Source organism: Petaurus breviceps, unplaced genomic scaffold, assembly GCF_028583685.1.
Source record: "Petaurus breviceps papuanus isolate PSGF00001 unplaced genomic scaffold, PetGlider_PUasm1.0 91133, whole genome shotgun sequence".
Taxonomy (NCBI): Eukaryota; Metazoa; Chordata; class Mammalia; order Diprotodontia; family Petauridae; genus Petaurus; species Petaurus breviceps.
The window spans coordinates 66,114,385-66,127,323 of record NW_027187419.1 but is presented as its reverse complement, the minus strand read 5'-3'; the positions used below and the strand labels follow the sequence as shown (position 1 = coordinate 66,127,323).

General features: G+C 37.5%; 1 protein-coding gene across 1 annotated transcript in view; it reads right to left on the bottom strand.

Annotated features, from left to right (window-relative positions):
* The window catches only part of B3GLCT (beta 3-glucosyltransferase), a 127,357-nt gene that overhangs the window by 95,098 nt on the left and 19,320 nt on the right, over positions 1-12,939 (bottom strand). Inside the window, exon 2 of the mRNA XM_069080270.1 lies at positions 5,729-5,778. Within this exon, the coding sequence (XP_068936371.1) occupies positions 5,729-5,778 (50 nt within the window). The remainder of the gene's footprint in view (positions 1-5,728; positions 5,779-12,939) is intronic.

Below are 12,939 nucleotides of genomic sequence, written 5' to 3'. Positions count from 1 at the left end.
CTTAAATGGTTCTCTAGCTTAAGGGCTAATCCAAAACTTCCTTTCTCAGATTTTCCACATCTTACCTTCCCATAACTCTATCAGCTAAGGAAGGTTCTTCCTCTTACCGAGAAAATGGAAGCCATTAGCACCAAAATCTTGTTCAGTTCGCCTCACTATCCTCCAGTCTCTGATAATGAGATGGCATATTCTTGGCCTAATTCCAAACTGCTTTCCAGAATGCTTGGTCTAATTAATAGCTCTCACATCACTGTGTCCGTTTTTCCAACACCTTCCCAACATTGACCATTCCTCTCTTTTGTTATCTCTGCCCAATTGCTGAGGTGAACTGCCAGATGTTATGGTCTTTCCTCAGTCTTCATTCTTTTTAACCTCTCTGCAGCATTTGATATTGGTGACCACCTTCTCTTCCAAGATGCTTTCTTCTCTGGGTTTTAGTGACATTATTCATTCCTGGTTCTTCTCCTACCTGTCTGACTGCCCCTTCTCCTCTCCTTTGTCAGGTCATCACTCATGCCTTGTCCACTAACTGTCTTTGTCCTCCATCACTCTGTCCTAGGCCTTCTCTCTTCTCTCTGCCTTCTCACTTTGTGACCTCATCAGCTCTTATAGATTTAAGTTCATCTTGGTGCAAATAACTCCCAGATTTATGCAACCAACCTTAGTCTCTCCTCAGCTCTAACACTGCATCACCAACTACCTATTGAACATTTCAAATTGTATGTGCCATAGATATCTCAAATTCAACATGCCTAAAGTCAAACTCATTTTCCTTCCCTTCCAATTCACCTTTCTTCAAAACTTCCTGATTTCTTTCAAGCACACCATCCTCATTTCAGTCTCCCAGGTTCCCAAAATTCAGCATTATCTTCAGCTCATCACTCTTCCTCACCCCACATGCCAGTTGTCAAGACTTGTCATTTTTGCCTTTACAATATCCCTCTCATCTGACTCCTCACTGCTCACAGAGCCACAAACCTAGCTGAAGGCATCATCATTACCTCTTGCATCCATCACCACTCCTATACATCTATCCCATAGATGCTAATATAATTGCCTTAAGTAAAGGGCTATGTCACTTCCTTACTCATAAAAATCCAGATGCTCCCAATTGCCTCTAGGATACAATAACAACTCCTATTTGGTTTTTGAAGTTCTTCACAATCTAGGCCAAATGTACCATCTTAAGACTCCATTCCTTACTTTCCTTCCCATATACTATGGTATAGTCAAATCGATCTTGTTTTTCTTCATATGTGGCACTCTATCTCCAATTTCCTCACCTTTGCTCTGGCCATCCACCATGCTGAAATATACTCCTTACCACCATCCCTTATAGAGTCTCCTTTTTCCTTCAAGACTCAGGTCAAAAAGCACCAACCATACCCCTTTCCCTTCACCCCCAACAACTGCTAGCTAACCCTCCCTCTTTAATCCCACCACAAACTAAGATTCATTTTATATATACTTATACTTACAAGTATATATGCTTACATATTTACATTTAAATTCCTTTTATATATAGTTATATATACAAGGTATATGCTGTATCCTCCAATAAAATATATTATTTGAGGACAAGGGTAATTTCATTTTTGGTTTTGTTTCATGTATGCCTACCATACTGCCTGGCAAACAGGTACTTAATAAATGTTTGTTGTTTTTTTTAGGGATTTTTCCTCATATCTGTAAAATAAGAATTATGGAATCATAGAATGTAAGAACAGAGAGAAGCCTTAGAGGTTATCTAACCTCATTTTACACATAAGGAAAATAAAGGCCCATAGAAGTTAGTGTCTAAGACAATACAACTGATTAGAGACAGAGCCAAGGCCAGACTCCAGGTCTTCTTAATACCAGTTCAGTGTTTTTTCCACTATACCATAAGAATAACACCTGTCTAACCTACCTAGCAGAGATACTAATGATAAATACATGATAGCAGATGTGAAACCAATTTGAATAAAAGATGAAAGTGATATATGAATGTAGGGCATCTCACCATCATAAGGCTGAAAAGGGAGACATGTCCAAGACTGTTTTCAGGCTGGATGGCTTAGACAGTTAGTTTGATCACCCTGTGTTGAATATCAGGAGATGGGGTATTTTAAGCCAAAGCTAAACAGCCTTTGCACCAAATACAACAAAATACAAAAGAAAACTCATTGGTTTAAAAAAAAAACTCTAATTTTTTTAAAGTGTTGGAACTCAAAATTTTTAAAGGTCTAATTCATATTGTCCTTCTCTCCCTTTTCATATTTTAATGGATGGATGAATTAGGTGAAATGGAATGGAATCAAAATGAACCCAAGTATTTTTCCTCCCTAAAGAGAAAATTAGACTAAACAAACTAATTGACAGAACATTAAAAATTCAGTCTCTGGCTTTCTCAGGACAAGATACAATTCTTCCTAAGCAGAAACACAGACTTGTTTTATTATCTCAGCTGAAGTTACGTTTCTCATCCCAACTATTAATATCAATCACCAATGTAGGTACTGTCAGGTTTCTGTAGGTCAGTAATATTGTAGTTCAACTTCACACAGGGTATATTAATAATTAATACTGCACATGGTCCCTTCTCCTAGTGGGAAAAGCATAATCCCACTAGATAGGTTTGGGGGTTTGAGGTTTTTTTTGTGTTAAGAGATGGTAGATATGGTCATTTGGAACATCAAAGTCCACATGCATCCCTGCAATATCTAGTTTGGCAATTCATCAAAAGATAACATTATTTATCAAAATCATCAAGCATTTTATCTGAGTGCTCTTTGAGAAGGGAAGTAGATGAATCTGACTTTTCTCTTCAGTCATTAACATTAGAATAAAAGTGAGGGTTTGAACAAGGAAATCATGGAGGATGCTTGCATTTAACACTTCAGATAAACACTCATTTGTTTGCCACCAAAAAACAAAAAAATATCATGAGATCTGAATTCTCTCACTTTCCTTAATTGCTTGGTTTTGAAAAAGAACTCAGGGTACACAATCCATATAACCACAAGAAAACTTAACAAGTACTTGCTGCTGTGATGTCAAGGTAGCAGCAGTGGGTTGTGGACATGGGATGACAAACTAAGGGATCAGAAGGGGTGATGCAGGGCCACAAGTACAGAGGAAAGGAAAAGTACAGGCTCATGGTCAGAGCTGGGAGTCATGAACTAGGCCAACAACCTGGAGTAAAGGTTCCTTTAAGTACTAATGGGAAAGAGTGGGACAGGAATCTACATACTTAAGCAGTTTGAAGGGTCTGGTAAATGCTAAAAGGTCAATATGGGCGATAGTTTGGGAATCTGGAGAGGGAGAAGGAGCATCAGGTCACCTGAGGCAAGGTGGCATGGACTGCAAGTGTCACACAACTTACTTTCTCCTACCAGATAGGAAAGGTTTTTACCATTTGTTGTTCAGTCTTTTTTCAGTCGTTTCCAACTCTTCATGACCCTATTTTGGGTTTTCTTGGCAAAGATACTGGAGTGGTTTGCCATTTCCTTCTCCAGATCATTTTACAAATGAGGGAACTGAAGCAGAAAGGTTTAAATGACTTGCCCAGCTAGTGTCTAAGGTCACATTTGAGCTCAAGTCTTCCTGATTACAACACCTAGCTGCCTCTCCATAAATGTCTGAATGAACAACCCCTTTTAGAATGAATGACTATCTTTGGATAAAATATGCTATGAAAATATAGGAAAACATTGCATATTAAAAGTGGAAGAAGACATAATGTCCTGATTCAAAATTAAAGATCAGTTGAAACATACCAGTGAACATATGTGGAGCTAATCTCCAAATTCATTAAATGAAATTTTAATTCCCTGATTTTGAACCATAGGTAGCATTTTTAAGTCCATAACAAATAAGCCTCATTTTTACTAAAGTAATTTGAAGACTTCTTTTAATAATAGCAGTAAAGAATTTCTTGAGAGATTCATACTCTATTCAGTTTGAAAGGAATACGACACTGGGGTTACTAAGAAACATTCCATTAAAAATCCTTCTATGTAGCCAAGAATCAGCCAGGTATAGTGGCATACTCCTATAATTACTGTTGCTGGTGGAGGGAACGGCTTGAATTTGGAAATCCTGAGCTACATGAGGCTAGTACTGAGTGGGCACTAGCACTGAGACCCAGAGAGGAGCTAGGTGGCACAGTAGATAAAGTGCTGGACCTAGAGTCAGGAAGATTCATCTTCCTGAGTTCAAATCTGGCCTCAGACACTGTAAAACCCTGGGCAAGTCACTTTACCCTGTTTGCCTCAGTTTCCTCTTCTGTAAAATGAACTGGAGAAGGAAATGGCAAACCACTCCAGCATCTTTGCCAAGGAAACCCCAAATGAGGTCATCAAGAGTCAGACATGCCGAGAAAATGACTCGACAACAACAGAAAGCAGAGAGCCTTAAGGAAGGGCAAATGGCCCAAATAGGAATGACTGAATAAGTTAAAGCTTCCATGTAGAAAAATAAGAGATTGTGCCCATAAGTGGCTACTGCACTTCCAGCCTGGGAGGCAGAAAGAGAACTAGTCTCAAAAAAAAATCAATTGTACTTGAATTAATGACAAAGCAAAGCATGTTTTAAATACCATTTATTTCCCACTAGGTCCTAAACTGATATATCACGATGCCCTCATGAAAATTATTAGCAAAGTGAGGTTTTTAAACAGTGATCAAAAGGGCAAATTAATTTATAAAATGAATACAATTTAATCTATAAAAAAGTGTAATCCCCTCTTCTTGGGTTTGGTTTTATTTTTAAACATGTCTCTGTATAGTTTAAGGTATTCTATTTCTAACCTAACAGCATCTAACATAATAATTCTGAGGCTTTCTGCAGTTCTTCTCCCTCTTAAACATATCTTTGCACTGCCATCTTCAAAATGGCAACTGCTAAAGACTTACAAAGCCCCTCTGATGTAGTAGCATCTATATTTAATAGGTTGAAAAAAATTAAATGAGAAGGTAGGGTAAGCTTATGAGTTTTTTTAAATACAGTACCAAAATTAGAATCAAATTCCTGAAATTCCTGAGTATGTGGAATCAACTCTTTCTTAAAATGAATTTCATACTTGTAGATGTTCTTTTATTCTGGAAAGAAGCATTTTAAGTGAAGCATATCTATGGACATTGAAAGTGTTGCCATGGATTCAAATTCAACAAACATTTTGTTGCTCAATCCTTTCAGTCATATCTGACTCTTTGTGACCCCATTTAACTGAGGCAAACAGGGTGAGGTGACTTGCCCAGAGTCACACAGCTAGTAGTGTCTAAGATCAGATTCGAACTCAGGAAGATGAATCTTCCTGACTTTAATCTTGGTGCTCTAGCCACTTCACCACCTAGCTACCTTCAACAAACATTAACTAAGCACATATCTTACAATTCTCTCTGCTAGTTAATCTACATAGATAAAAGACTATTAATTTAAAAAAATAATAAATGTGACGAGTAAAAGGCAATTGGTGAAGTGTGCTAAAGGAGAAAGACTGTTGGCTTGGGTTCAGGTCCTGGCTATGGAACCTTGGACAAGCCCTTTCATATTCATAAGCCTCATTTTTCTCATCTGTAAAATGAGGCACTTGATCCCAAATGATCTATCCAGGTCTAAAATTCTCTGGCTTCAAACACTTTCTAATCTCCTTTTCACATTAGTCTAAGAAAAAAAAAACATCCTCATCTTCTATTCTTTGAAGAATTTCAGACAAAGAGAATATTTTCACAAATAGAATTAGTACCTGTGAATTCTGGGCATCTTTCTTTACATCTTCAGCAGTCACAGCAGAAGCTGGGGAGAAAAAAAAAAACACAGGCATATTTCTTCATTAAAACTAGCAATTAAAACCATTTTCACATTCATCAGAATTAAGCTTAGAAATTGAAACACCTCTATTATTTATAATGACACACCCTTGTTCTCTCTGTTTTAGGGGTTGCTGTTTTTTTAAATCAGTGAGCAATTTGGCATTTAAGTAGCTGCATTGCTGTAGACAGGCACTTCTGTTTTCCTTTATCTCTGAAACTAAAATTATTCATTGATATGAAGCCAACACACCTTGGCTCCTAAGCAAAAAAAAAAAAATCCTACACACACACCTACCACTAAATTTATATAATGCAATATAGCACATACATATTTAAATTATTAAAGCTTCACAAAGACTTTTGAGACACCCTATACATCCACACTCAAACAATCACACTAAATACTCCCATGTAAGAAACCTTTACTTCAATGCCTTCTTAATTGCACAAGAATTCTTCAGACTGCAGAACAGTAATATTCAAGCTCCCACAGACCATGCCAGAACATGGCATTCAATAACACTCGACCTGGAACAAGCTTTCAGTCTTCTGGGAGAGTGAGGTTTAGCAGGGCAGTCCAGTTACAGCTAACAGACACAGTGAGGATAGTTAAGAATGCCCTTAGCGGAGTGATGCCAGGGCCAGAGGAAAGGAATGAATTAAAAATTATTCCCCATTTAGAATGATGAAATAGTTTGAGTCAGAGCCCATAAATAGATAGAGATGCCCCTAGAGAAACATCTAGGCTCTGCATTAAAGAGAATCACGATGAGACATTCAACTTATGTAAAATGCTATGGGGAAAAATAGGAAGCCAGATGAGGATTCAAACAAAGAATTAGGCAGGTAAAGGGAACAAGGAACACCTGAATTACTCGGTGGTTTTTTTTTCCCAGAAGCACTGCAGGTGATTTGCATTGTTCTGCTTTATTTTGCTAGAAAGTAAGCATTTGTACTAGGCTACAGCAACAGAGTAGATATCAGTGTCTGGGTTAGCCCTACTTCAAAACAAATCTTTTCTTCCATTCCTCTTATATCCTTTCTTCTCTTTTTTCTCCTACTGCCCAATTCCCTCCTGCAGACACCTCCCTACTCCACTCTGATGTGCACCAGTCGATTTATGTCTGGTTGGATACTTATATCACATTTTGGTTTAAAAGAATAATCAGATAAAGCTATCATTCATACTAAGATGCAGTAAATTACTGAGTGACAGGAATTTATCAAGCACCAACTCTGGTAGTGGACCACAGTAGGGTCTAGGAATACAAAGAAAAAAATGAGTTCTTTCCTTTTAGAAGCTTACATCCTATTGTACATATATACAAGTAGACACGAAACCAAAATACAAGGTGGTGGTGCTTTGTTTTTGTTATTGTTATTGTTCTGCCTCCTTTTTGTCAGAGGACCAATGACATCACTGGTAATGTCTTGACTTACATTTAAGTGAGGCAGAGCTGAGCAAAGTCATCGGCCTCACTCTCTCTTCCTGAGTCATTTTGAAAGGAAGGGCACCAGCACTTCATAGGGGGTTGTCAAGGGAAGGTTTCATATAGAAGATGGTTCTTAAGCTGAATCCTAAAAGAAAAAAGAATCTTGAAGGCAAAGAGGGGATTGATGAAAAAGGCCGGCACTCCAGTCATGGGGGGACTGGCAGTGCAAAGGCATTAGGTGGAAGATGGAGTATCAGAGAAACAAAAAGAAAACCAGTCTGACTGGACCATAGAGGCTTGGAAGAATTTAATGCCATATTCAGGAATGAGTCTGGAGAGATAGACAGAGGTCAGGTTGTGAGGGTTTTTTTTAATTTTAAATAGCAGTTGGTAAAAAAAGAGAAATGAAAAGAAACTAATAAACAAAACTCCAAAATTAGGAAAAGAAGTAGTAACAAACAAGAAGAGGGGGTAGCTTGAAGTTGAAAGGAAGAGAGCTGGTAGAAAAGGGATTGCTTTAAAATCGATAAAGCTAAAATAACTAAGGAGACAGAGTACGGTATCTACAGATACTGCAGGAGGAAGAGGGGGGTAAATCTTAATTTCAAAGTAAAAGACAATATTGGAGACAAATGGAAGAAAATATAAACCTCTCATAACTTTACATTTAAATGGATTAAGAAATCCATTAATTTTTTTTTAAGTGACAGACTGGATAAGAAAAGCCCCAGGATCTGTTGCTTATAAGAAACATGTTTTTTTTTTTTATAAGACATAACACAGAATAAAAATGAGGGGCAAAGGAAAAAGGGAAAAAACTTATATTTTATCTTAAAGGCAATAGGAAGACACTGGTATTATTGAGTAAGGGAGTAATACAGTCAGACCTGCTCTTAGGAAGAATTATTTTGGCAGCTGTATGGTGGATGGACTGGAGTAGGGAGAGACTTGAGGCAAAGGGACCAATAAATTAGAAGGCTATTGCAATAATCTAAGCAAGAAGCAACGAATGCCTGAACTAAAGTGGTGGTTGTGTGGCTATGTGAATAGTGAGAGGGGAACATATGCTAGAAATACTGTGAAGACATATGATTATATATAAGAAGTGAGGGGACAGCAAAGAATTGAGAATAATAAAAGGTTGAGAATTTAGGGGCAACTGGGAGACTGAAAAGATGTTTTAAAATCAAGAGGTTTGGGTTTGGAAGGAAAGAATTCTGTTTTCCATAAGTTGAGATGGAAATAGCAATAATCATTCCATTTGAAATGCTAGCAGTTGGTAATACAGGACTAAAACTCTGAGAGAGAGAGAGAGAGAGAGAGAGAGAGAGAGAGAGAGAGAGAGAGTGAGAGAACAACTAAATGCATAAATAAATAAATACCCTCTGCTGGATGACACCCAGATTTATGTATCTAGGAGATGATAAGGTTATCAAATGAGAGTGTAGAGAAAGAAAGAAACAGGACCCAGAACAGAGCCTTGGAGTATAGCCGTAGGTAAGAAGCATGATATGTCAGCAAAAAAAAAAACAAAAAAACTAAACTAAAAAGGAAGCCAGACAGTTGATGAAGAACCAGGACTTAAGGCAATTGTGCCTCAATGGATAGAGATTTAGGCCTTGAGTCAGGAAGACCTGAATTCAAATTGGCATAAAATACTTACTAGCTGTGTGACCCTGGTTAAGGCTAACCTCTCTTTGCCTCTGTTTCCTCAACTGTCAAATGGGGATAATAACAGCATCTACCTCAGAGGGTTGTTGTAAGGATCAAATGAGATAATGTTTGTAAAGCAGTTGGCATAGTGCCTGGCATGTAGTAGGTGCTATATAAATGCTTGTTCCCTTCCTCTCCCTTACCCTCATTCCCCAGGACTACTATATAGTATAGTAAGGCTGTTAGCATTGTCAAGTCAATGTGCAATTTAACAGAGACAGGAAGCCTTTAGCCAAAATAATCTTTATTTGTAGAATTTCAGGTATCAGCAATATACATGTTGTTATCCCCTTTTTATGGATAAGGAAACTGAGATTGAGAGAGGTTATATGATTTGCCTATCACCTGGAAGGGACCTCAGAAGCTATATAATCCAAACCTCTCAGGTTAGGGGAGTTACATGAGTTTCCTGAAGTCACACAGATAGTAAATTAGATGCAGGATTTGAACCAGGTCCTTTAATTTAATGCTCTTTTCATTGTACTATGGTAGAGTTGTTTTTTGGTTTTTGTTTTTAATTCTTAGTGGCCAGAAGCACCTTCTCCTATATAACTGGGAATCTGCTTGATTGACTTTCATGGGGAATTTTGCATACTGAAGAGCCCAAGCCCAGCCCAGCCCCTAGTAGGCTAAAAAGAGGAAAGGGAAAAGAAGAGAAATGTTTAAGGGGTCATCAGAGACAAGCTGGCTCTGGGGAAGGGAAGAAGAGAATAGAAAGAAGGGAGGGCAGAGGGAGAATTGAACCCTATTCCCATCCTCCTCTTGATGATCAAGCCTCTCAAAACCTGGGGTTAATTCCAGGATTTCCCTCCTCATTTTGGAGGTCACCGTGATGAAGAAGTCCTAGGTTGTATGCCACCTCACTAAGTGATCCTGGAGGGGTTACATAACCTTTTCAGTCTCAGTTTCTTCATCTTTAAAGTGGAGATAATACAGAGTGCTCGAGACATCTCTAATACTTCACCATAGGGTTACTGTGAGCTTCAAACAGCATAGGATAGAGTTATTCTTGCATCATTGGGGAAATAGAGACTAGACTTGTAACTTCATTAGTATAGAGAAGCCCCAGGTGAGAGAATTCCCTCTACCAGTGCAGGTTGGTACCTTTTCTGTAACTAAAAGTCTTAGCAGAGTTGCCTAAAGCACTGAAAGGTTAAGTAACTTACCCGGAGTCACCCAGTCAGTATGTATAAGAAGTGGAACCACAGACCAAGTCTTTCTAGCTTCAAGGCAGGCTTTCTATCCACTATACCATGCTGCCTGCTGTTATTATTATTAGGCTCTACATTTCTTTCAACTTATCTAGACTAGTAAGTCACTCTGCTCACTGAATCTCAGTAAGACAGACAGAAGCTACTCCCTGGTTTTACAAAAAAAAAAAAGAGAGAGAGAGAAAACGTGAAACCAACTCAGAGTATGAAGAAGGCAGCAGCAAAATCTAAACCTGAACTTAAGTATTCAGACGGAAAGCCTGCCAACCCAGCATTGGATCTCTGATTAAAGTCCTGCTTTGGATGACTTCAATTTTGGTGTCAGTGCATCTGATATAGGTGGTGGTGGTGCTGGTTGCTGCTGTTCTTGTCGTAGAGCCTTTCAGTCATGCCCAACTCTTCCTGACCCGGTGGACAATAACACACCAGTGCTGTCCATGGGGTTTTCTTGGTAAAGATACTGGAGTGGTTTGTCATTTCCTTCTCTAGTGAATGAGGCAAAATGAGGTTAAGTGACTTACCCAGGGTCACATGGCTAGTAAGTGTCTGAGACTGGATTTGAATTCAGGTCTTCCAAACTCCAAGCCCAGCTCACTATCTAGCCACCTGTCTCTTATAGGATGTTTACTCATACTTATTTATTAGCCATATTTACAGTACTAGACTATACCCAAAAAAGAGTCATAAATATGGTTAACAAACATACATGTCATATAGAAAAATAAACTGCTGTATGAACAACTTTGTTCAGCACCACAAATTACTTAAAGTCAACTTTTCAGATATTGGGATGTTCTGCCAATTTGAACCATTTGAAGACTGTGGTTAATCAAATATTTGTTTCTCACTGACACTGCTCCTTGACATGATTTTTCAAGAGGTAGCTTAATAATTAAGATACTTTAATTTCTCTATAAAATTTTTATCGTTAATAGGGAAATATAATTTTCTTAATTTAACATCCACAGTGATTCATCATCTTATAATCAGCATTCACCCTTACTTCACTTTTGGGCAGGTCAAATTAGTTGTAAAAGAAACAAGTCTCAACACAAAGTTTCTGAAGAATGTGGGCTGAAGGATGCTCTCAGAAAAACCCAGAAAGACTTATATGAGCTGATGCAAAGTGACATGTACTATATACAAAGTAACCGTAATAGTGTAAGACAACCAGCTGTGAATGACTTCACTATTCTCAGCAATACAAAGATCCAAGACAACTCTGAAGGAGTTATGATGAAGAATGATATCCATCCCAGAGAAAGAACTGATGGTGTCTGAATACAGACTGAAGCATATTGTTTTTACTTTACTCTCCTTGAATTTTTTTGTATATGTTTTCTTTCACAACATGACTACTATAGAAATGTTTTGCATGACTACACACGTATAATCTATATCAAATTGCTTGCCTTCTCAATGGGGGTTAGCGGGAGGAGGAAGGGAAAGAATCAGGAACTCAAAAGCTTTAAAAATGAATGTTAAAAATTGTTTTTACATGTAACTGCAAAAAAAATAAAATACTAAATATTTTTTAGAAAGAAAAAAAGAACATGGGCTCAAAAGAGGCAAAACCAGGATCTTTCTTGGAGTGGACTTCTATTAATCACTTAGCAAAGCCTCATGTAAGTTCATTCTATTATCATTTGTCTGATGGTGCAATTCTTTTACAGTATGTTATCAAGAAAGGAAAATTGGCTAATGATACAAATGAATTTTCCAAATATTCCCCTTCACAATGAAATAATACAGATAACAACTCCTCACTTAGAAAAGGCTTAATTTAGTCAAGTAAAATTGCTTCTACCTAAAAATACAAATGCCTTTAACTGAAATAGCCTTCCAAAATGACTTTTACTTATTAAAGATTCACATCAACATGGATTAAAATTCAGAGAAGGAATTAAGCAAAATTGTCCTTACCTTTGTCCTTTTTTTTTTGCTGTGACCATAAAAACATCATTTTCATCAAATTTATAAATTGTCTAAAATAGTGATATTAGTCATATCAAAGCCACATAGTACTCATTAATATCTGTATCAAGATAGCTCTATGTAGTACTCTCTAATATAAAGAACTTTCTAATACCTTTTATAAAATCAAACACAGGATATTTTTTTTCCAGGCCAGAGAAGAAAAAAAAAAAAAAGAAAACTTTTGGTCCTGTGAAGACAAATGGTTGCACAGGATTAATGTTTCCATACCAACATAATTATTTAATGAATTCTACCCTTACACTTCCTTAATCTAAATAAAATTTTAAAATACTCAGAATGGAGTATGCTTTTCGACCAGGGTTTGATCCCAGAGCTTAAGAACTCTTCGGGTAACGTCAGGAGGCAGGAAGACCAAGGGGAGCAGGAACAGGGTGCTTCTCAGCCTTCCTCTCTCTCTCTGGCAAACCCTAAGACACCATGTAAATGTCAGTTATTTCTATTATCATTTATAACCTCCCTTAGTTATCTTTTTTTGTTCCATTATAAATTCACCTCTACCTTATGAAAAGTAAGATTTTTTTCCCCTCATCACTCTATTTTTGCTGTTTTCTTGATTTTTCTTCACAAGTAATTCTGATAATCATTTTATAAATCAAATTAAATTCAAAGAAGCACTAGATTATGCTAATTAGCACCTCACCTTTCTCCTTGTCAACATGAGGGGGTCTTATCTGCTCTCCAGCAGAAGCAAAAATAGACTGACTATCCTGAAGCTCTGGGATCAAAGATTGTCCTAAAAATAAGTACACTCTGAGCATTTAGGCAGGTTTCGTGCTGCTGTCAATGTCA